The sequence below is a fragment of the Sinocyclocheilus grahami genome, unplaced genomic scaffold (assembly GCF_001515645.1).
Source record: "Sinocyclocheilus grahami isolate Dianchi unplaced genomic scaffold, SAMN03320097.WGS_v1.1 scaffold825.1, whole genome shotgun sequence".
NCBI lineage: Eukaryota > Metazoa > Chordata > Actinopteri > Cypriniformes > Cyprinidae > Sinocyclocheilus > Sinocyclocheilus grahami.
Window position 1 is genome coordinate 81178 of NW_015506004.1, and position 25819 is coordinate 106996.

The window sequence follows — 25819 nt, forward strand, 5'->3', positions numbered from 1 at the left end:
GTGTGTTGGTTGCATGTTGGTTGCGTGTTGGTTGCATGTTGGTTGTGTGTTGGCTGTGTTTTGGTTGTGTGTTCGGTTTCAGAGTGATTTTTGAAGAATTGCATCTCTATTAGGAGTGTCATGTTGTGTTGGCTGTGTGTTGGTTGCATGTTGGCTGTGTGTTGGTTGAGTTTTGGTGTCGTGTTGGTTTAATGTCAGTTGCGTTTTTCATGTGGTTCTTATTTGCACGGGCTGCAGTAGAGAATGTTTGGTGTTTCCTCATCCCTCTTTCACAGGCAGATTTTCACACGGATGTTCATCTCATTATTCCTTCAGAGAGCTGCTCTGACGGCTGGAGATCTGAACGTCTGTGAGAGATTTTAGCCAGAATGTTGTAGCAAAGCAGGATTTAATGTTATCTGCATCTGTATACAAATGAGGACTGTAATTATTCAAGTGTTCAGAGGTGGGTGGAGTTATGTAATGTGGTGGGTGTGGTTAATGTGGTTATGTATTGAGGGCGGGGTTAAAGGTCATGTGGGTTAGAAACATCAGAGATTAAAGCTGTTTCAGTTGCTGCTGTGTGAAATATAATTCATACAATAACATACAGAGAACAATGCTCTGATTATTAGTTCTGTTGCATGAACTGTATTCAACACTGATAATAGTTATTTTACAAACTGTTCGTAGGGGTATTTCATAAACTGTGGTATGTTCTCATTTAGAATCATTGTATGCATGTCTTTAATGAATGAGGTCTCTGATGATCTCGTCAGAACTTCCTAAATCTTGTGCTCAGGCTTGGACTCTGAGCATTATTCACTTTCAAAGAGTCTGGAGTCTGTTTAAAGTGCTGCGCTCCTCTGAGAAACATGCCGACTTCCATTATTGACGAGCGCTGGTTTGGCCGTGAGCGGCGTCTGGATATTTGATGATGTTTCAGTCATATGTTTGGCAGCAGCAGAAAGCGTCATGAATTGTGAATCATGTTTTGACTTTTAGCCTCAATGTTTCATGAAGAATTATATATTGATATATTTCATCCTATTGGTTGTGTACTAATAATAAATATTAATTAATAATTTGATATTTTATTTTTATATGGTATATTATTTATATTATTAAACTTAATATTTCTATGCTCTGAATTAGTCTTTCAATTAGTGTGAATTAGTGTTTATACTGGCTCATCACAGCACAGTCTAGTCTGATTACACACTCTTTGAGAAACGTACAGCAACATTTATTTTATTCAGCAGCTCGAGTGATGATGAGACTGAAACTTAATGAATGATTTAAGATCCTGATTAACCACATTTAAAGCAGTTAATGAATTATCATTATTTCTGTTTGTTGAACGAATAATGTGTGTGACCTGTGCATGTGAACTTCTGTCAGTCCTGAAGAGATGCTTGAACCATAGCGTTACCATAGTGACAGCAGAGATGTGGAGGAATTAGCTGGAGTTTGTGTTACACAAATGTGACGCTAATGCTCCTGTGACTGTCAGTGGGGCCTGTGATCTCAGCCTGATTTCAATCTGTTTTCTGTGTGATCTCAATCTGATTTAAGTGTGATCTCAATCTGATCTCAGTCTGATCTTGGTCTGAACTTGGTGTGATGTGAGTCTGATCTCAATGTGATGTTAGTCTGATCTCAGCATGGTCTCAGTCTGATCTCATGGTGATCTCAATGTGATCTGGGTCTGATCTCAGTCTGATCTCAGAATGATCTTGGTCTTATCTCATGGTGATCTCAATGTGATCTGGGTCAGATCTCAGTCTGATCTCAGTCAGTTCTCAAGGTGATCTCAGCGTGAACTTAGTCTGATCTCAATGTGATCTCAGTCTGATGTCAGCGTGATCTCTGCGTAATCTCAATCTGATCTCAGCATGATGTAAGTGTGATCTTGGCCTGATCTCAACATGATCTCAGTCTGATCTTGGTCTGAACTTGGTGTGATGTGAGTCTGATCTCAATGTGATGTCAGTCTGATCTCAGCGTGGTCTCAGTCTGATCTCTGTCTGATCTCATGGTGATCTCAATGTGATCTGCGTCAGATCTCAGTCTGATCTCAGAATAATCTCGGTCTGATCTCAGTCAGTTCTCAAGGTGATCTCAGCGTGATCTTAGTCTGATCTCAATGTGATCTCAGTCTGATCTAAATGTGATCTCAGTCTGATCTCAGCATGATCTCGGTCTGATCTTAGTCTGATATCGGTCTGATCTCAATGTAATCTCAGTCTGATCTCAGTGTGATCTATGCGTAGTCTCAATCTGATCTCAGTGTGATCTCCGCATAATCTTAATCTGATCTCAGAGTGGGCTCTGTGTAATCTCTATCTGATCTCAGCATGATCTTTGCGTAATATCAATCTGATCTCAGCGTGATGTCAGTGTGATCTTGGCCTAATCTCAGTCTGATCTTGGTCTGAACTTGGTGGGATGTGAGTCTGATCTCAATGTGATGTCAGTCTGATCTCAGCGTGGTCTCAGTCTGATCTCAGTCTGATCTCATGGTGATCTCAATGTGATCTGGGTCTGATCTCAGTCTGATCTCAGAATGATCTCGGTCTGATCTCAGTCAGTTCTCAAGGTGATCTCAGCGTGATCTTAGTCTGATCTCAATGTGATCTCAGTCTAATCTCAACATGATCTCAGTCTGATCTCAATGTGATCTCAGTCTAATCTTAGCATGATCTCAGTCTGATCTCGGTCTGATCTCAATGTGATCTCAATCTGATCTCATCGTGATCTCTCCATAATCTCAATCTGATCTCAGTGTGATCTCTGTGTAATCTTAATCTGATTTCAGAGTGATCTCTGCATAATCTCAATCTGATCTCAGCATGATTTCTGCGTAATCTCAATCTGATCTCAGCGTGATGTCAGTGTGATCTTGGCCTGATCTCAACATGATCTCAGTCTGATCTTAGTCTGAACTTGGTGTGATGTGAGTCTGGTCTCAGCGTGGTCTCAGTCTGATCTGGGTCTGATCTCATGGTGATCTCAATGTGATCTGGGTCTAAACTCAGAATGATCTCGTCTGATCTCAGTCAGTTCTCAAGGTGATCTCAGCGTGATCTTAGTCTGATCTCAATGTGATCTCAGTCTAATCTCAGCATGATCTCAGTCTAATCGCAGTGTGATCTCAGTCTAATCTCAGCATGATCTCGGCATGATTCCAATACGAAACCTGTCTGCTCTGACACAGATACACAGAAACATCAGAATTATTTTGAAGATTTGTGCAGTTTAAACTGATTTTTTGTTCTCTTATGTAATCACATTCTGAAGACGAAACTTGAAGTACTTTTTACTCATTTCTGACTTTATTTTGACGAGTGAAGTGCTTGTTGCGTTTTCGCAGCTTTCAGTGTTCTAAGGTTAGATGTTCTTGATTTTGGTGTGAAACACCGTTCTGTGTCTCTGTGTCACTAGAATGTGTTTTGTGTTCTGCTGTGCTGCGTTTTTAATTGGTGTTTTCTGTAGACATGCACTGTAGAAGGATGTTTTTGACCTGTGTTGGTTTTGTGTCTGGCGTAGAGGCTGTTTGTGCTTTTGACATGTTTATGCATTTGTGTAATTAAAGTCAGATGTGTGATATCAGTGTGATTCCAACAGGAACCGTTCGTCTGTTGATCTCTGTGGTCGACAAACAATCAGGAGTTTTGCAAAGTAGAAAATGGAAAGAGAGTTTGATGCTTGCAAAATAAGAGCAACATGCAGATGCATGTGTGGTTTCACATGTGTTTAACATGGGACATGTGCTTCACTTCATTTGATTTTTCTAGATAGATGCACCTTCATATGGTTGATTAGTTATTAAGTGATTCAAGTGAGGATTAATGGAGAAAATGAAAATGATAGATTGTATAAATAGACAGCTAACATTGGCAATACTAGTATTGACACAGTATGATGTAATTGACACATGTTCATCCTCATGTTCCTGTCTCTCCCTCCATGAAGACATGCACTGTAGAAGGATGTTTTTGACCTGTGTTGGTTTTGTGTCTGGCGTAGAGGCTGTTTGTGCTTTTGACATGTTTATGCATTTGTGTAATTAAAGTCAGATGTGTGATATCAGTGTGATTCCAACAGGAAACCCTCCTGACCTGACACAGATACACACAAACAACTAAACCAGCTATGTTTGAGCAGAGGTGTGAATACTTTTACTTGATCACTGTACTTAAGCATCATTTTGGGTTATTGTAGTAGATTTATTCTTTACTCACATGCAGTTTTAACTATTCTAAATCACAGTACCTAAAAACTATTTTTTTAACTTCTATATTTCAACATAAGAAATGCTCGTTGAATTTTTGCAGAAAATATGATGTTTTTTTATTTAATTGTTGTTTTCTGTAAACATGCAATACAGATGAATGTTTTTGTCTTCTGTTGCATTTCGTTTTAAGTCTGTCTGACATTTGAAGACTTGAAATGTCAAAAACATGTTTATTCAATTCATTCAGATGATTCAAATGCTTAAACAACAATCTTTGGGAGGTTGCTTTTAATATTTCAGTACAATTTAAAATGTACGTTAATCATTACCATTTATCATTCAATTTACTTTATATGAATATATTTCAGATTTTTGATTTTATTTACTATTAATAATACATTTTAATTTATAATTTTCTATAATTTTTATGCTTTTCTATTGCATATTATATTATTAAATATGATTTTTGAGAGGTTGTTTCTTTTTTTATAATACTTAAGTACAGTTTAAATTAGAATTTTTTTAAACTTTCACTTAAGTATGTTTTTTAGTTGTTTTATAGTTTAATTTTAATTATTATTAATTGTATGTTATTTTATATTGTGTACTATTTATGTTATTAAATAATAATTTTGAGAAGCTACTTTTTAAATACTTAACTACCGTTTTAAGTAAATTTATATATGAATATATTTCAACTTATTTTTAATATGAAATATTATTAAAATTAATACATTTTAATTAATAATTTAATTTTTATATTATTAAATATGTGTTTTGACTGGTTACGTTAATTTTTTTAATGCCGAAGTATAATTTTAAATGGTACTTTTTTGTTTTTCTTTCACTCAAGTATGTTTTTGGCCAGATCATTGGATTTTAAATTGAGTAAAGTCATCACTGACTATCAGTGCTTTCACAGAGAGTAGAGCACAGCGCCAGCAACGCCGAGGTCAGGGGTTCGATTTCCAGTTAAATGCATGAATGCAGTGGATGAAGATGAATGTGTGTAAGATGGCGCTGGTGTTTGTCTTGCTGTCATCTGGTTTGTGACTCAAGGTGCTTGTCATCCGTCTGCAGTGGAAGTGGTTTGATGTTTGTCAAGCTCTATTTTAAGTGTTTTTCTTTCTATTGTGATGTGATTCTTCAGCAGGAGCGCTGCATCGCATTTTTGCAGGTCATTTTCCAACCGCAGATGCTGCTTTGGCACTAACGGGTTTAAAGTTAGTAGTTCACCTCAAACCTCATTATTTACTCGCTCACATTTTGGTCAGTCGTAGTGTTTAAAAGTAGCAGAGATGTAGGGAATGTGATCTTCATGCAGTAAATGACAGACATCAGGCCTCGTCGCTCAAATGACACAGTTTCTCTGTTCTCACTTCATTCTGCGTGAGACGGGTGTTAGAGACAGACAGCAGCTGTAAGCAATAATCCAGACAGACTGCTCTATATGAGGACAGACAGGTGTGCGCTCATCTCTGTCCTTTATTAGATGATGATTTGATGGAATCAGCCGGACGCTCTTCATGATTTCATGGCGAGCGTGAGACTGATGGTGCTTTTCTGCCGTTGGATTGAGATGGCAGTGCTATTATGAAAGTTCAAACCGTTCGTCTGTTGATCTCTGTGGTCGACAAACAATCAGGAGTTTTGCAAAGTAGAAAATGGAAAGAGAGTTTGATGCTTGCAAAATAAGAGCAACATGCATTACATTTTCATTCAGACCAACGCAAAAAGACCAACAAGTGGGCGTGCAATATGCTAATGTTTCATGTTGACGTCAACATGAAACGGCTTGGGATTCGTTTTAAATACGACTCGTTTCAATGATTCAGAGTCGACTCTTTCTTTTGAGAGACAATAACTTTATACACGGTGCACTTTCAGATTTAAAACTTTGCAGGATGTTTTCATTCATTTAGAGCTGTGTTACACACGGCATGAAAGCTAATTTTCAAAAATCCATAATAGGGGCACTTTAAGTGCTGCATTCAACACAGTTGACCATCATGTTCTTCTTTCTCGGTTAGAGCAGTTTGTTGGCATTAGAGGAACTGCTCTAAGTTGCTTTCAGTTGTATCTTAAAGGGGTCGTGACATGTTTTTTGAATTATTTTATGATGTTCCCTGAGGTGTAATTATAATAAGTTTTTTGGACGAAGAACATACAAAATTGAGTGATTTATGACCTTTTTCCACCCTGTTTCTCATCCTCTGACTGAAACAGTTGGTTTTGGGGTGTTTTCCCTTTAAGAGGTTAGTGTCACCGTCCACTTTTATGATTGGCTAACATCATTGCCTATGCATTACCATTTTAAAAATAGTTTTTACAAGAAATACGTTACTTACAGTTTGCAGCGTCCTTGATGGGTCCAGAACAGTTGGCACAGCCTGATCTTTGAGCAAAAGTATTTTGGCAAAGCCAGCATCATGATGTAGTAAGCATACAAAGACCTCTTCTGTGTCAAAAGATCAAGGGAAATTTGGTTTCTCATGTCATGACCCCCTTAAAACAGAAGTTTCTGGGTCATTGTAGGAGAATAACACTCAGGCGTTGTTCTTCTGACTTGTGGTGTCCCACAGGGCTCTGTTTTGGGCCCTATATTGTTTTTCTTCAAATGCTTCCCCTAGGTTCTATTTCGGAAACGAAACACTTATTATTATAGTAAAATAGACAAATTTATCTGCCCCTGAAGCACAAGAATACTTACCGGTTTCAAATAGAACTGCACCAACAGCACATATTTTCAAAGATTTTTAAGTAACAAATTGTGAAATATTACAATTTAAAATAGCAGTTTTCTATGTGAATATCTGTTAAACTGTAATGTATGTCTGTGATGCGCAGCTGTATTTTCAGCATCATTCCTCCAGTCTTCAGTGTCACATGATCTTCAGAAATCAGTATAATATGCTGATTATTAGAAACATTTCTGATTATCATCAATGTTGAACACAGTCGTGCTGCACAATATTTCTGTGGAAACCGTGATACATTTTATTTTTCAGGATTCACAGATGAACAGAAAGTTCAAAAGAACAGCATTTATTTGAAATAAAAATCTTTTTATTTTAAGGTGTCCTTGTTACACTGTAATTATACATTTAAGTACTGAGTAATATTAATGAACTACATGTACTTACTATATGGTTAGGGTTAGGATTAGGGTTTGGCTTAGAGTTACTTGCATGTAATTATGCATAATTAATTGTTATTATAATAGTAAGTACATGTAACATGTGTAACAAGTACACCTTAAAATAAAGTGTTACCATCTTTTGTAACATTATAAATGTCTTTACTGGCACTTTTGATCAGTTGAATGCAGCCTTGATGAATAAAAGCATTCATTTATTTAAAAAAACCTTACTGTACGTGCAGTAGGATCAGACAGACGGGCGGTGATGAGATGATTGACAGGCGCCGCTGCATCAGGACCATCACACTGACACAGTGGACAGCAGCTCTAATGCTGCTGCGGTTTCATCATCATCATCATCATCATCACAGCAGGACGTCCGTCATCTGTCTCTTCCTCACAGGCTGTTCTCTCGTCTGAATGTGTTTAGTCGCTGTTCTCCAAACGAACTTGTTCAGCTGTGTGAGAAAGTCACTGTGAATGAAGCTAACCAGACAGTGTCATGGTGTTCTGTGAAGTATAGCATGTAAATACCGCGGTAAATCATTCCGTACTGTAAAATGTGACGCAGATGGTCAGTATGATGGTTTATAGCAGGGATTCAGATGTTTTATTGAAGTCCTTCTAATATTTTGAGTTCATATTTTCATAAATTATTAGCACATTCACATGTTCATGGTTCTCTGACAATGCAAGTAAACAAAGAAAGTTTTCTGGGTCTTTGTGTTTCAGCTCTTCTCATGTTACTGTAGTCATTGTGTACTGTGCTGTCGTCAGGTAAAAGCTGCTGCTGAAGCTGGTTTTCTCTCTCTGTTCTCAGGACAGCGGCTCTGAGACGCACCGCATCGCTCCGTCTCCCGTCGTTCACGTGCGAGGTCTGTGTGAGTCCGTGGTGGAGGCCGATCTGGTCGAGGCTTTGGAGAAATTCGGAAACATCTGGTAAAGTGATGCCTTCATTTGCTTTGATTCAGAGATTCATTGAATGCTCTTCTCTCATAATGAATGAACAGATAATGGCTTTAACCCAATCTCATCGAACCACATGAAAGTCCCTGTCGACTGAATGATAGTTCAAGCTTCATCAGTTCCTGCGTTCGATTGTTTTCTGACGTTTACACTCACAGAAGCTCAGAGAGGATCATGGGAAGATCTGAGCGCGTGTTTGACCTCAGCTATATCAGGAAAGACTCGGATCAGATGCACAGGAACAGGAAGTGTGTGTGTGTGTGTGTGTGTGTGTGTGTGTGTGTCTGGGGGACATGAATGGAGGTCATATGAGAGTATTTATAGTCTGAATCTTGTGACCACAGACCGAGTGTGACGGCAATAACATTTGACATTGAAGATATCTTGTTAGTTTTATTAATATTTGATGCTGTTTTTGTTCATTGTTCAAATTATTAGTGATGCACTGAAATTAATTTCTTGCCAAATCCGAAATTAAAGTTTTCATTTAGCTAATCGCCAAAACCAAAAATAAAGTATATTTTATAATCAATTACTTAATCAATTTTATTTAATAATCAACACTCGAATAAAAACTGAGCTGTATGTAATAATTTAGATTGCTGCACATAAGGGAATTTTTGAGTCAGTCAGTGTTATTTTAGCATCGAGATACTATTATAGTTTTTGTTAGTATTTTGAAGTACATTTTATTTTTGTATTTTGTATTTTCACTTTAATTTTAGTTAAAGCTTTAGCAATTTTGTTACTAAATTAAGTCATTATTATTATTATTATTTTAATATGCCTGTATAGTTGTTGTTGTTTTTTTTTTGCATTTTATTTATTTGTTTTAGTTATTTTAGTACTTCAAGTTAAGTTTTTGTTTTATTTCAGTTAATGTTTATTTTATTTCAGGTATTTTTACGGTTTTAGTTATATATTATTATAGATTTTGATCATTAGAATTAGATTTTATTTTTATATTTATGGTTTTTACTTGAAAATTAAAGTTTTTGTCAATTTGTTGAGTGTTTTTGTCATTTTATAATTTTTTGTTTATTAGTTTAGCTTATTAGTTTATTTAGTTTTAGTTATTTTAGTATATTGAATTAAACAAAATTAAAATGAGAAATGTTGCCTTGGCAACTAGCTGAAATAAAATAAAGTTTTTAATGTTTTGTTTTATTTTATTTCAGTTAGTTTCTTTTTTCAAGCATTTTTTATTGGTTTTAGATATAAACTATTACAGTTTTTGTTAATGTTTTGAATTTATTTTTACATTTTCTGTTTTCCTCTTTAAATTTAGTTTTTAAAATTTTTATTAATTCTGTTGCGCATTTTCATGAATTTGTTATTTATGAATGAGTTAAATGTTGTTATTTCAGTTGACTGTGTTATTCAGCGTAACTGGTTTTAGTCTGAGTTCTGCTGCTCTCCTGCAGTTACGTGATGATGATGCCGTTCAAGCGGCAGGCTCTGGTGGAGTTCGAGGAGGTTCAGAGCGCTGACCGCTGCGTGGCGTGTGGCTCGCAGGAGCCCGTCTACATCGCAGGACAGCAGGCCTACTTCAACTACTCCACCAGCAAACGCATCACGCGGCCCACCAACGCCGACGACCCCAACAGCGGGAACAAAGTGCTGCTGCTGTCCATCCAGAACCCACTCTACCCCATCACTACGGTAAACCCCGTCTCCTCACTCACATCAGCCTCCCGACGGGACGCTCTCAACAGCTTCTGCTCTTCCTCTTTAGGATGTTTTGTACACGGTCTGTAACCCGATCGGAAGCGTGCTGCGGATCGTGATCTTCAAGAGGAACGGGATCCAGGCCATGGTGGAATATCCTTCTGCTGCTCACGCTCGCATTCACTAATTCAAGTTCAATTCAATTCAATTCTATTTGTACAGCGCTTTTCACGATACAAATCATTGCAAAGCAACTTTACAGCAAATTAAGTTTCTACAATATTTAGTGGTAGTTTATCAGTGGTGACTGTTAGTTAATGTACATATAGCAGAAATGTACGGAAAAATCTATTAAAGACGTAATCAAACAGACGATGAACACTATTATTATATGATGCAATGTATGAGTGTGCACTTTACCTTCAACTAACGTAGCATGGACGTGCCGTACGATGGAGTCTCAGATGATCACAGCGTCGCGTTCCGTCTCACGGAGGGGAGCGAAGCGGTTCCGGGTGGAGATCTCGAAGACTGGAGGCGGCGGAGGGCTCGTCGCCCGGGGCCTGGCTCACGTCTTCCGGTGCGGGTGCACCCAGGGTCCATGGTGTCCCGGCGCCGGAGTGAAGGACATCTGGGAATATCGCTTCCTGGGTGCACCGGGCCTGTGCAGAGAAACACACGGAGTAGAGGTGGTGGGAGAGTTAGCAGCGGGCTGTATACTTACCCCAGACTTGTGAGCATCAGCCCTGGATGTTTCCAGCGCGGCTCTCCGTTCTCTCAGCTGGGTCTGCCTCTCCACACCGAATGCAGCTCGAACGTGTCCTCACCTGCACTCAAAGGTAGACACACATCCGCCATTAAAGCAAGTAACAGTGAGTAAAACAATGGTAATATAACACTCTGAAACGGAGCGCCACGGTCTGGATCTGGAAGCACAAATTCTGTTCGTTTTCTCCATAGAGAGAGTGATTTTGAACAATAACTTAACCATAAACAGTTAAAGACCAGTTATGATTTCCGCGGCTGTTAATTGATGGTTTAATAAACTGTCAGGCAGCATTATTTCAACTTATTTTCTAAGTAATCATGCTCAAGAGCAGAATTCCAGGTAAAAAACTACATTACCCATGATTCTGCAGAGAAATCTCCACAATCAGAGAACTGAAACAAGCAAATCACACAAAAAAACTCTTTAGCTCCGCCCACTCCCATGAAGCACTGCAAATAACATAACTAAGTAAATGCTCTCAAAATATTCAATATTTGCATGTATAATATATCATTTGCACATTTTGCTATATATATATTTATATAAAATCGACATCTAATCAAAACTAACAGCTAATTTAAAGATGCACTATTTAAAGTTAATTTAAAGAAACAATATGCATGCAAAAATTAAATGTATAATATTATATTTATCAGTATTGAAGTTTAGAATGTTATATGTATTAATATAGAATATAATATTTAATACATTAGAGATAAATAATTTAAAATTAATAAATATGAAAAAATAACTTGAATCTGATAACAAAAAAATGCATTTGTAAAATAAAGAGATTTTCTGTTTCTGACAACAGGAACAGAAAAATAAATGAATGGAAACAGAATTTGGTTGCATTAAAATACAGTATGTGAGCACAGAGATCAGGAGAGAGGCAAGAAATTGCAATTGCACTCACAAATGCGTCAGTTAAGTCGTGAAGTTACCAAACAGGCAATTAAAGCTGCCTTAAAACTGTGCATGTGAGTATTTGTTATATGAGTCAGATTTAAGAACATGTCTCTGAAATGGTTTTGAAACCCGTCCTGGAGCAGCAGCAGCACTGTCTCCCTCTCCCCAGCTCACTCTAGAGACTTTAAGAGCTGAAGTGAGTCAGAAAAGGTAAAGAGAAACTACGATGCGTGTCAGATCTGCATCATGTTCAGCAGCAGCAGCTCTTAAAGCAGACAAAATAACCTCATAACCAGCTGCTGTGACGACTGTTCATCAAAGAACAAAAGAAAAAAGAGCAAATCAGTCACTTCTGTAGGTTTAAGGATTCATCTTTATTTAAATTAGAATTTAGTTCTTGATAACTTTATTCAATTTCTGTATATTTCCTGCTTGCTGAAGGGCACAGGTAAATATGACATGTATTATAATGGGTTTATGTGAAGATTGTTTTAAGTTCACTTAAATTAGAAGTTCTTTTAAGTACTGTAGTCTAATAAATGTTCAAATTTATAGCTCTTAGGTATACTGTAATGTTGAATGGCTAGTCAATGGTTAAATATTAGAAAAAAAACTATTTCCTAGAGACATTAAAGATGCCATTAAAGAAATATTAAATTGCTAATAATGAATGTGAAATTATTGCAATATAAAAGTATATTTAAAAACTTTAATGTTAGGTGCGATAATTTCAGAAAAATGTGTGATTAATTAGTTAACTTTTTTAATTGATTGACAACACTAAGATATAGATAGACAGATAGATAGAGTTCATATTTTTTCAAATAAAGACGAGTTAGCACTAATTTTACATATAGCACAGTAATTATGACATGCAGTTGCATTGGTTTATTTTATCTGACTCGAACTCAAATGAAGTGTTTGTGACAATGAAAATGAGGATCAGAAATTATTTTTGCAAATAGTTAAACTTTTTTGATCCATACCGTCATAAACTACCCTCTAGAAACATAATATAAAGATCTGAAAATGCATTTTTAAATCAGTTTTTTAAAAGGTAATGCTTCACGTGTGGAGTCTGATGATGAGCTGATGATATTTACATCCCTAAACCTCCACATGACCTGCATGGTCTTTCGTTAAGACATTGGGTTTGTTTGAATTAAGCTTGTGCTTTTGGATGTTCGTTCACTCCCCAGACACACATTACACACGCTCATTAAATATGCATGTATCCCGGCAACACACGGGAACGAGGCACTAACGGGACAAGTGTGTTCCACCGGGAGCTTCAGCAGTCCGTTTACATGCTGTTTACACTCATATCTGAACTCCCATCAGCCCCCAGGTGTCTGATGCTTATGTGTGTGCTGACAAACACGACATTCATTGTTGTGTTGTGTTGTAAGTGTGTGTTGCCGAGTTTTTTCCTTGACGGCCGACACGTTTGAATCCATCCAGAATGCTCAGAAGGCCAAAGCAGCCCTCAATGGGGCTGACATCTATGCTGGCTGCTGCACGCTGAAAATCGAATACGCTCGGGTAAATGTGCAGCGTTCACACACACACACACACTCACACACACACAGCGCTGGATCTAACACACATGCAGTGCCGTTGTGCTCTCTCATTCTAGCCCTCACGCCTCAATGTCATCAGAAACGACAATGACAGCTGGGACTACACCAAACCCTTCCTGCTGCGCCGAGGTAAGAGAGAGTGTGTGTGTGTGTGTGTGTGTGAGAGAGAGTGTGTGTGTGTTTCTCACTGGTTGCTCTTTAGGAGACTCAAGAAAAGGAATGAAAACAGACCCAAATGAATCACTAGTTGTCATGCAGTTCAGAGTTTAGTTCAGTTCATCTGTTTTATTTACAAAAACTAGGAAACTGTCAGTATATATAAATAATTAAATAAAATAATTATATTTAAATTAAAATGATTAATTTGGAATTATTTTTGTAACTAAATGTTCAGAATGTGACTTCTCCACTTTTTTTTTTGATTAACTCACAAATGTCAATTTCTACTCAAGAACATATATTTAGAGATTGACATAACTAGATAAATGTATATTTGTAATAGAAATGTCCATGCATTTTTAAGATTATATTATTTTCTATGACTTTTTAAATATGTTATTAATATTTTATATAAAACATAAAAAAATACATATAAAATAAATAAATAAAATCTATAAAAATATGATGTCCATCACATTTGAATCCATGCAGATAAAAGAATGGAATGTTCTTTAGAGTTCAATAACTAATTTTAATTATTTCTCCACTATATTTTTTTTAGTTAAAAAATTTTATTATATATATATATATATATACTGTATTGTTCTTAAGATATAAAATTTATTATTATTATAATGTATTTTATATATATAGTTATTAAGATATTGAAAAAGAAAAGTGTATTTTTTGTCTTAAATTTTGAATCTATTTAATCTATTTTAGTTTATTTTAAAGCTTATTTTGTCTTGTTTTAGATCATGTTCAGTCATTTTGTAAGTGTGCCGAGACCCCTGATTGATTTAGGTCTCTATAATTAGTGTGAACAGCAACGCAGATCATTTGATAAGAAATGTTGGAGTTTATATGGAGATCTTTGATGTGATTGCAGACTTCAGATGGTCTGAGAAGTTGTTGAAATCTCATTGAATATCTGTACTGTCTATGAGAAATGGCAGATCTGGTGTGATTGTGTGTTTTTCACAATCCCAGCTCTTCTGGTTAGTTCATGTGATTTTGATTGCAGGTTTTGCATCTGATGTATGTGTGTTTTATGCTGAAGAATCTCTGATCTTTGTAATATCTCGTCAGGTTGTTTTGCTGTGTCAGATGTGGGTGTATGAAGCTTTAGTGTGATTTACCTGCAGGGATTCACCCTGAGCATCACATGTTTCAGCTCAAACTCCCACATCATGTGAGTGTGCGGGTTTCACCGGTTGCTAGGGTCTTGTGGGAGGTTCTTCCAGTGTCGTCCAGGAACAGACAGCCCACAATGCAGTGTGGTGCTCAGGCATCTGGAGGGAAGCTCTTTAGTCACGCGTGTGTTAGCCGGACAGCGGCTCAAACGCGGTGTAAACAGTGTTATCAGCGGTGAACAGCAGCGTTCAGCCATCGATCGGCTCCAGACTGAAGGGCTGCTCAGTGTTTCTCAGTGCTGCTTCATTATTGACTGAGGATAAGAGCGCGAGCTGAACTCACACGCTAATGTGAAGACATTCATCACAGAATATTAATGAACACTCTTCAGTACCTCTGTGTTAAACGTCTCTTCCTCTCTTCGTTCTCTCTTTCTGGCTCTCAGCGTTCTGTACTTTCCGTCAGCACTAGTAGAATTAGAAATGTGATGACAGAAGCTCAGATCTCCTTCAGACACGCGGAGCCTGATCGCTCTCAGCTGTAGGTTTAGACCAAATTATGAATATTAACATGACTTTTTTAAAGCTGAGACGCTATAGGACATTGTTTTTTCATGCATTAATCAAATTTAGTCGAATAATATGTCTTTTTTTAGACTAGTGGAAGGAAAACATCCAAAATACACATTTAAGCATTTATTTTTTTGCACTTTATCTATTTGCGTCTGTACATTTCAATTACAATCCATATCTTTAAAAGTTTTTTCTCCACTTCAGCAGCACTTACGTACACCAAGCTTTACAGTTTTATTCCTCTCTATATTCTGAAGGTTTTTACTGAGGGGTTTGTTCATATATCTTTCACACTGATTTATACAACATTTTATTCCTAAAACATAGTGAAAATGTTTGTTTTTTTGTCTGTTGATAGTATTTTCTGATTTATGGAGTGATAAAAAGAGAAATCCAAAAACCCCTCAGTAAAAACCTTCAGAATATAGATGGTAATAAAACTGTAAAGTTTGGTGTATGTGAGTGCTGCAGAAGTGGGCAATCCCACTGATTTATACAACATTTTATTCCTAAAACATGGTGAAAATGTTAGTTTTTTTGTCTGTTGATAGTATTTTCTGATTTATGGAGTGATAAAAAGAGAAATCCAAAAACCCCTCAGTAAAAACCTTCAGAATATAGATGGTAATAAAACTGTAAAGTTTGGTGTATGTGAGTGCTGCAGAAGTGGAGATAAATCTCTTTAAAGATATGGATTTGGATTGAAAACTACAGACGCAAATAGATAAAGAGTAATAAGGGTGAGACACTACAGACAAAACCAATGTTTTTTAATGTTCTGGTAAATTTTGAGATTTTAGTCTATTTTGCTTCCATAACATTTCAGACTAGTGGAAAGAAAACACCAAAAATACACATTTAAGGGTTTATTTTGTTGCACTTTATCTATTTGCGTTTGTAGATTTCAATTGCGTTACGTTTCTTTAAAGAGTTTTTTCTCCACTTCAGCAGCACTTACAAACACCAAAACTTACAGTTTTATTCCTCTCTATATTCTGAAGGTTTTTACTGAGGGGTTTGTTCATATATCTTTCACACTGATTTATACAACATTTTACTCCTAAAAAAGTTTTTCTGTCTGTTGACAGTATTTTCTGATTTATGGAGTGATAAAAAGAGAAATCCAAAATCCCCTCAGTAAAATTCTTCAGAATATAGATAGGAATAAGTTTCCTGTATGTAAGAACTGCTGAAGTGGAGAAAAAACTGTTTAAAAGATATGAATTATCTTATTTAAAGATACTGTTATTTAAAGATATGTATTAGGAAGTGGAAAGAAAACACCCAAAATACACATTCAAGTGTTTATAGTTGTTCTACATCTATTGTAGTACATCTATGCAAATGAGTGCATATATATTTAAACAATGCCTTGTTTGTATATTCAAACAACATTTTAGAAAAGTTGTAATACAATACAATTGTCTCGATGTGCTGTGATTAATCAACTGAAGTATGATGATATCTGTTAGTTTACATTTTAACCATATTCATCTGTAGTGTCTTGCCTTAAAGAATTAAAGACGCTCGAGAGAAACAACAGATGTGTTTACTGTCTAACATGAAAATTATTTTTAATTACTAAAATTATACAGTGTTGACATAATATATTTAATATTAATGTGGAAAAAAGCTACTATAAATAAATTAGCTAAAAAACTAATTTTGAAATTCTAATTACCAGAAATTTAATATTTATCGGTGTCCTATATTTTGCATGCAACCCTGTTTTCACATTAATTTCCAAAAATTGTAACATGACATTATTTGGACCCTTTTTTTCAGAACTTTTCAAATTTGTACACAATTTTAAAAAATACTAATTTACGGTAATTTTGCAGTCTGTTCACTTGCAATTATATTTACTTTTTAATTTAAAAAAATAGATACAAATATTTTTTCTATTTATAAATGTTGATGTAATTTTTATTGCTAAAATGCCCCATATTTTTATTTACAAAAATGGCAAACCAAATAGAAATTGAGTGAGTGTTTTAAGAGTTTCAGGCTGTATTTTGTAGTCTGATCTCCATCTGTTTGGCTGAATGTGCAGCTCCTCCGTGTTTATGTCCTCATCCGTGTGTGATATTTCTGCTGTCAGTATGTGAAGAGGCTCAGCTGATGGCTGAAGGTCACATTGAGCTGCCTCTCTGAAGACGGAGCCCAGCCGTGCCAAACACTTCCTGCCGCTAACTGCTCATTTTGTAGCAATTAGCACGACTGTGCATGAGTTCCTCTCGCAGGCCGACAGAGACACACGCCTGTTCCTCCTCCACTCCTCACGTCTGCCTGATTCAGTCCACACACACAAACATGCTCTTATTCACGCATGTGTGTGTGATCTTTGACGTGTGTTTAACGTGTTTCCAGGGATTCTCTAACTTCGTCTCTGTTTAAGCTTCTTTGGCTATAAAAAGCACTTGGGAGTGTTTTTTCTTCTGAATGTTTGATTGTCTGTTTTTCATCTAAAGAGGATTATGTTTGAATACAACCTAATTTACAAAGCCTTTTATTTCTGCCCATCTGTCTGTGTCTGTCTCTCAGTATGTACAGGAGAGTTTCTGTGATTTTTAATGGATTTTATTTCCATCTTTCATTTTTACGAGGCGTCCAGCAGCTTGTCTGTTTCGTTTGGTTCAGTGACACGTGAAAGTGAATGTAATATTGCAAATGGTTTTTAGTCAACTGCTTTTATTTTCAGATAGAACATGTCAGATTCATATTCACCCAAAATCAGAAAAAGAAATTGCATTTACTTTTATGCATTTGGCAGATGCTTTTATCCAAACTGATTTACACTGCATTGAATCACTTCATGCATTTATTGGGAATCAAACCCCGGCTCTTGGTGTTGTGAGCGCAATGCTCTGCTGTTCGAGCTACAGAAATGCAGAATTTAATTTTACATACAGTAATGGTCTTAAAAAAGACTTAATTTTCTTCAAGATGTTTTGCGTTTTGACATTATTTTCATGACAATGAAGCACATTTAACCTCAAATTCTCATTACAAGACTTTCTTATGCAGAAAAAATATTTAAATTATATATAATTATCTAAGTTTCAGTATGTTTTTGGTTAGTATTTAATAATCTGGTTCACTGTAAAAATATTTTTCAAGTTTATAAAAAAATTTAAAAATGCAAAATGTTTTTAAAACTGTTCAATTCACTGACTATTTCTTTGTAATTAATTGTGTAATTTACTAGCAATTTCTGAGTATGGGATGTTAATGATATTAAACAGATCTTCATTGTCTTCAGGATCATGTGTGTCTGTTGTGTTCTCAAAGTGAATGTTTTACTGGTGTGCATTTACAGTCTGGTGTGTGTGTTTCGTGTGTTCTCTTGTAGAGCGCGGTAAAGGCCGACAGCGGCAGGCCATCCTGGGAGAACATCCGTCCTCATACAGCGATAACGGATACGGTCAGTCTCTCATCATGACACTGATTTAAACAAACAGCCAAAGCAGTATATTATAATTCAACGTTTGATATGTTTATTAAGGCCTGAAGTGTTAGATAACAGTCTGTGTGTGTGTGTGTGTGTGTGTGTGTGTGTGTGTGTGTGTGCAGGCTCTCACTGCCCCCTGCTGCCGCTGCCCGGTAATAACCGCTTCAAGCGCGGCTCTCATGATGTCCCGGAGGTGGTTGCGTATCCGCTGCCCCAGACATCCTCATACATGAGCCACACCTCCAGCTCCGTCGCCATGGTGAGCGGCCTGCATCCCGCCAAGATGAACTGCACTCGCATCTTCAACCTCTTCTGTCTCTATGGAAACATCGAGAAGGTAAAGCGAGTTCAGAGCAGATGACTGACATTCACTGCACAGTGAACATACTGCACTGATGTGCTGCAGTGTGAGTAGTGCTGTACTGTGTGTGCTAGTGTTACTCCAGTGTAATTGAGGTACTATCATTGTTTTTCATATTATCTGTTTTCATTTTAATTTGAAAGCTTTTTGTTTTTTTTGTCAGTTTTTATTTTTTATATTTTCCATTTAATTTTAAGTCATTTTTTTTGTGTTTTTGTCATTTCTATTAATCTTTATTTTTTATGACTGCATAGTTTTAATAATTTTTTATTAAAAATGTTGATTTGGCCAATTGCTGAATTAAGTTATCTTTTTATGTTAAAGTTTATTTTATTTCAAGTAATGAACTAATATAAAAATTTTGTGTGTTTGCACTTTTTTTGTACCTAGAAGTGAGTTTAATCTGATAAAACCTTTATTTGTAAAGACAGTATAAAAATAAAATAAGTAATTTTTTAAAGTGTAAAAATGCTACAAGTTTTCTGTTAGGGTTATTGTGTGGATTAGGGTTAGATTAGAGTATTTATAAGCAGTGTTGGGGGTAAAGTACATGAGTTATGTAATCAGATTACTTTTTTAATTAACTAATAAAGTAACACGTTACTTTTTAAATTTGCAACAAAATAGCAGAGTTTTTTATTATTACAAAAACTAAATGTAATGCCATTGTAATGCATTACTCTTAAAAGTAACTTTCCCCAACACTGCTTACAACTAGCTGTGGTTAAAGTCTGTGGAAAGTCTCCAAGAATAAATAAATGTGTGTGTGTGTGTGTGTGTGCAGGTGAAGTTCATGAAGAGCGTCCCGGGCACGGCTCTAGTAGAGATGAGTGATGAGTACGCGGTCGACAGAGCCATCACACACCTCAACAGCATCAAGGTGTTCAGCAAACGCCTCAATGTCTGGTGAGCACACACACTCACACACACACACACTCACACACACACTCACACACAGACACACACACACACACACACACTCACACACACACACAGACACACTCACACACACACACACACACATACACACACTCACACACAGACACACACTCTCACACACACTCTCTCTCTCACACACACACACACACTCACACACACACACATTAGCAGACGCTTTTATCCAAAGCGACTTACAGTGCATTCCACAGGAACACTATATATATATATATATATATATATTCCAGTTAATATTGCAGTATTTCAAGTAATGCACATGTTTTTATGGTTTTACTGTAGTTTTAGTGTAATTATTATAATAACCCTGTCTCATTAGCTTCAGTAATTGGTGCTACTTTAAATTGTTCTGTCAGTATTTTTGATTCTAAAATTGTAGTTTTAAAATCGTCTCTGAATTTCTTTATTAATTCTTTAAATGAATGGATCTCATTTTCTGAAATGTTTGTTGCAAACCAATTTCCCAGAAGCGAGTTCAATCTGACAAAACCTCTGTTTGAGGACGTCAAACTAATGTTATAGAAGGAAGAAAAATCTGGATTTTTTTCATTGTTAACATGCAGAACGTTTTCTGACAGATTATAGTATTTATAACTAGCTGAATATGAATCAAATATAACAGCGGTCAGGTGAATGTGTGTGTGGTGTCTCACTAGCGTTCCTGAATCGCACTCACGCTCCTCTGTTGTTTCGCAGTTATGCACCGAACACGACGTCCCAGGATTCATCAAATACAAGGTGTTTGACGCCAAACGTGAGTCTGAGTTTCCAGCGTTGACTCTGAGCTGATGTGTGTTCGGTCCAGCTGCTTTGAGCTGATCGTGTGTCTCTGTGTCTGCATCCGCAGCCAGCTCAAAGACCATCTCTGGCCTGCTGGAGTTCGACAGTAAGACTCACGCCGTGGAGGTTCTGACGGTCCTCAACCACTATCAGATCCGGATCCCCAGTGAGTGACCACGCTCCAGTCCAGCCACGCCGTCAGAGATATCAGAGGCTTCACTGTGATCGTCCAGAAAACAGTCTTCAGTCATACAGAATATTTCAGTCTGTTATGAAATGTATTTTGAATCAGTCTGAGCTGTATTTTATCCAGTGTGAAACTGACCTTTACTTCATTCAGAATTATAGAATTATAGGGAAAAATCGACCAGATTATGATTTGTGTAACAAAAAGGAAACACGATGCATTAAGTTTTTTTTAAATATCATGTCATCATCCTGTTCAGAAGCTCTGGATGCCTCGAGATTTCTTCTGCAGCGCCGGCGCTGTTTAAAGCTTTTGTATTAGTTGCATCCGAGTCCCTCAGTTATTTTTTGTCTGATCTCTTATTTTGGTCAAATCATGAACATTTAGCAGATTCTGTAGTCGTTTGAGCGAGCGTTTGTTTCTGTGCTGACCGTAACGTGCTGATCATGTGTTCTTGTTGTTTTTCAGACGGTTCAAACCCGTACACACTGAAGCTGTGCTTCTCCACCTCCTCACACCTCTGAGCCGGAGCGACCGATACCATCATCTTCATCTTCATCACCACCACCTCCCCTCAGACCCCACTCACCCTCGGGTTTAGTCCTCTTTAGTTATTCATCTGTGATCTGATCAAACCAGGAAACACACACACACTCTCACACACACACACACACACTCACACACACACACTCTCACACACACACACACACACACTCACACACACACACTCTCACACACACACACACACACACTCACACACACACACTCTCACACACACACACACACACACTCACACACACACACTCTCACACACACACACACACACACTCACACACACACACTCTCACACACACACACACACACACTCACACACACACACTCTCACACACACACACACACACACTCACACACACACACTCTCACACACACACACACACACACTCACACACACACACTCTCACACACACACACACACACACTCACACACACACACTCTCACACACACACACACACACACTCACACACACACACTCTCACACACACACACACACACACACACTCACTCGCAAACACGTACACACACACACACACACTCACACACACACACACATATACTCTCTCTCTCACACACATACACACACACACACACACTCACTCGCAAACACATACACAAACACACACTCACTCGCAAACACATACACACACACTCACACACACACACACACACACACACTCACTCGCAAACACAAACACACACTCACTCGCAAACACGTACACACACACACACACACTCACACACACACACACATATACTCTCTCTCTCACACACATACACACACACACACACACTCACTCGCAAACACATACACAAACACACACTCACTCGCAAACACATACACACACACTCACACACACACACACACACACAGTCTGGATGTGAAATATAATAATGTCACTCCAGATGATGCACCGACTCCACAGGAACCCCATGAAGAGGCGATGAAGGACACGGGTCGTTTGATTGGTTTATTTGCTCCGCAGACCACCATCATCATCATCATCATCATCTGAACTGGAGAAACTGAAGAACTGACTGAAGACGTATCACGAAGCTGAACTGACGTGATGAACTCTGTATTATTTATGTGTGCAGCAGCGGCTTCACTAGAGACTACCGGATCAGCTGCTGGGTTAACTGCTTAACTAGTCTCATGAGCTGTACTTCTGGTTTGGTTGAGTGAGTGCGGCTGCAGCCCTGATCCAGACACACGTCACATGATCAGCAGTTCACCAGCTGTGCGTGAGGATGTACACTGAACTTCAGACTAGCTGTTTAATGACTACTAGTTAGTTTGTCATGTACTCCGTTAGCACCATTAGTTCAGTCTCTCCGGACAGTAACGGGAAGAGATGCTCACCTTTACTGATCCACTAACAGAGCTTCTGCAGGGTTTTTAGTAAAGAGAACACAACACATCAATATGGTCTCTAAATGTGGATGTCTTGTTTTAGCAACGCTTCAGAGTTTGAAAATACAAACTCAAACTGATCTTCATTGCTTTTTAATTCATTTGACAAAAAGCTTAACTAGAAATCAGAATCTGTTCTGATGGCGCTGCAAACATCAATCTCTTCCTCAGTATCAAGAAACACTGAGGAAGAGATTTGTTTTTAGCAGGTCATGCAACATTTAATGCCACGAGTTTATGAATTGAAGACTTTCTGCTCTGATTTAAGAGCTTTTAGGCCTTAATTTGTAGCCGGGAGAATTAAACCTTTATAAGACCTGCAGAAACCCTGAGACGAAGCCTTCAGATCTGATTTCAGAGTGTTTCGGTTTAGTCTGGATGCAGTGGATGGTTTATTCCTCACTCAGCGGTCAGTGGTGATCAATTACATTTCTATTGAAAGTGACACAAAAATAATCAGAAAAGGAAAATTCATATTTTCAAATGTGTAAATAATATGAAGGAACTGTGTCTAAAATTAACAACGGCAATAAATGCATACAAATACAATTAATTATATAAATGCATTTTTATTTTTAATATTTTAATTATTGAAACGTGACACACTGACGTGCAGCATTTCAATGGGTTTCATGATGAAACGCTGCTATCAAGTCTATTCTAATATTTTCTTTTTTTAAATGTAATGGAGTGTGAATGTCTTCATCATCATCATCATCATAACTGAAGCATGAGCTCATGATCATTTCATCATTCCATCAGTCTGCTGGTTTTCCTGATCGGAGGCTTCAGTTAATATTTCATCTGTGGAGCTACTCTTTAACTAAATGTAATGGTGCATTGCTGAGTCTAGAAGTCTGGTGATAAGTTAGTGCCCCTTTACACGTAAACTAGTCCTAGTTTCACAGCTGGTGTAATCGGTGTGTGTCGGTTCTTCAGCGGCTGCAGCGAGAGGAACACGATGAGCTTCACGGCTCGTGTGTGGATTATGATTATGAGTTAATGTGTGTAACTGACACAGCAACACATCAGCTGTTCACTGTGAGCATGTGCTGCCATTAAACATCTGCAGGTCACATGACTGTCTGTCATTCATCACACGCACCCGCTGACACAACAGACCACCTCAACGTGTGTGTGTGTGTGTGAGGGACACTCAGCGGTCGTTCAGGAAATGAAGATCTCCACAGGTCCATCTGGATCAGCAGGAGTCTGGTTTTAGTTCTCCTGTTTCTCTCTACACATTAAAAAAACAATATTTAGGCCTAATGTAAGTCATACAGAAATGAAACGGGTCAGATTTCTGCAGTTTTTACTCAATTATCCATATTTTTAAACTGCATTTATTCAAATAGCTTAGAATCAGCCTAAATCTGTTCACTGCGAATACAATTACTGTACATTTATCCAGTTAAAAAGTAAATGGTTCAAATATGACTACATGTGAAATAAGCAATATTTAATTAGTTAAAATGTATAAGATTGAATCAAACTGGATTTATTGATGATAAATATATAAACCTGGTCATCATGTATTTACATTTACATTGATTGATTTAGCAGATGCTTTTGAGGAATACATGACAGAAAGTGCTCATGATGCATGTTTCAGAAGCTGTTAGGAAGGGCCTGGTCTTTCTGATGTCGTGCAGTCACAGATCACAGAGCGTTATGTGAACGTTACGGGAACATGCCATCTGATCCTTTTGAACATTAGGGAAACGTTACATTTGAATGTTCTCTGAACGCTCTGAAACATGTAGCAACATTTCTAAAACGTTTGAAGAGCAGATAAGTTTGAATGAACATTCTATTACTGTTCCTGGAAGAGCGTTTGCTCATAACCTTGCCAGAGCTCTGAGAACACTCCCTGTCTGCTGGGACGCTCAGTAATGTCTCTGATGTTATTATTCAGTTGAACTAACTTTAACTTGCTCAGCAAGACTCTGGTGCTTCTTCATCACGACAGTATTTGAGCTGTCTGTGTTCGTCGTGAAGCTGAGCTCGAATCACTGCAAGTCTTTGTGTTGTTCAGGTGTAATAAATGACTTCAGAGTTCAGTTTGTGCTGCTGAAATCATCTGAACCAAACCCTCAGGTCCTTCTCGACACGCTGCATGTTCCAGAAGCTCGAGGAAGGAAGGCTTTCAGCTGGCAGTCGCTGTCCTAGTTTAGTCTGATCTGGTTTCTTCTGAAGAACACGTGAAAGGAGCTGCCGCTCTTGTTGAATGTGTTTCAGATGTTTCTCTTTCTGTGCAACATTGCAGTGAATCAGAGATTCTGACACATTTGTGGAACCCGCGCTGCGTCCTGATTGGTCGGTTTCATCTGCTCCAGCCAATCAGGTTTGGCTCTCTTTATCTCAGCTGTCACCTGTGACCTCGTTACTAGTCTGTGTTGGTGTCTCAGGACGCAGATCTCTTCATCATGAACAGAAGACGGCTGATTCCTCCTCTGACCCACTTCATCCTCCCATAAGTGTGTTCATGAGCTCGTGATCAACAGCTGGAGCCACAGAGCCTTGCTTCACACCTGATGTGCTCAATAACACACTGTGTCACACGCACACACACACACACTGTATCACACACAGAGACACACACACACACACAGAGAGACACACACACACGTCCTGATTGGTCGGTTTCATCTGCTCCAGCCAATCAGGTTTGGCTCTCTTTATCTCAGCTGTCACCTGTGACCTCGTTACTAGTCTGTGTTGGTGTCTCAGGACGCAGATCTCTTCATCATGAACAGAAGACGGCTGATTCCTCCTCTGACCCACTTCATCCTCCCATAAGTGTGTTCATGAGCTCGTGATCAACAGCTGGAGCCACAGAGCCTTGCTTCACACCTGATGTGCTCAATAACACACTGTGTCACACGCACACACATACACACACACACACACACTGTATCACACACAGAGACACACACACACACACACACACACACTGTATCACACACACACACACACACAGAGACACACACAGAGACACACACAC

General features: G+C 37.8%; 1 protein-coding gene across 1 annotated transcript in view; it reads left to right on the top strand.

Annotated features, from left to right (window-relative positions):
- The window catches only part of LOC107562485 (heterogeneous nuclear ribonucleoprotein L-like), a 36741-nt gene extending 15198 nt beyond the window's left edge, over window positions 1-21543 (top strand). Inside the window, exons 2-12 of the mRNA XM_016247116.1 lie at window positions 8176-8294; window positions 9746-9983; window positions 10057-10142; window positions 13113-13209; window positions 13304-13376; window positions 18465-18536; window positions 18686-18900; window positions 19709-19833; window positions 20535-20632; window positions 20726-20824; window positions 21314-21543. Coding sequence (XP_016102602.1) covers window positions 8176-8294; window positions 9746-9983; window positions 10057-10142; window positions 13113-13209; window positions 13304-13376; window positions 18465-18536; window positions 18686-18900; window positions 19709-19833; window positions 20535-20632; window positions 20726-20824; window positions 21314-21369 — 1278 coding nt within the window. The 3' untranslated portion in view covers window positions 21370-21543. The remainder of the gene's footprint in view (window positions 1-8175; window positions 8295-9745; window positions 9984-10056; window positions 10143-13112; window positions 13210-13303; window positions 13377-18464; window positions 18537-18685; window positions 18901-19708; window positions 19834-20534; window positions 20633-20725; window positions 20825-21313) is intronic.
- The last annotated feature ends 4276 nt before the right edge of the window (window positions 21544-25819 follow it).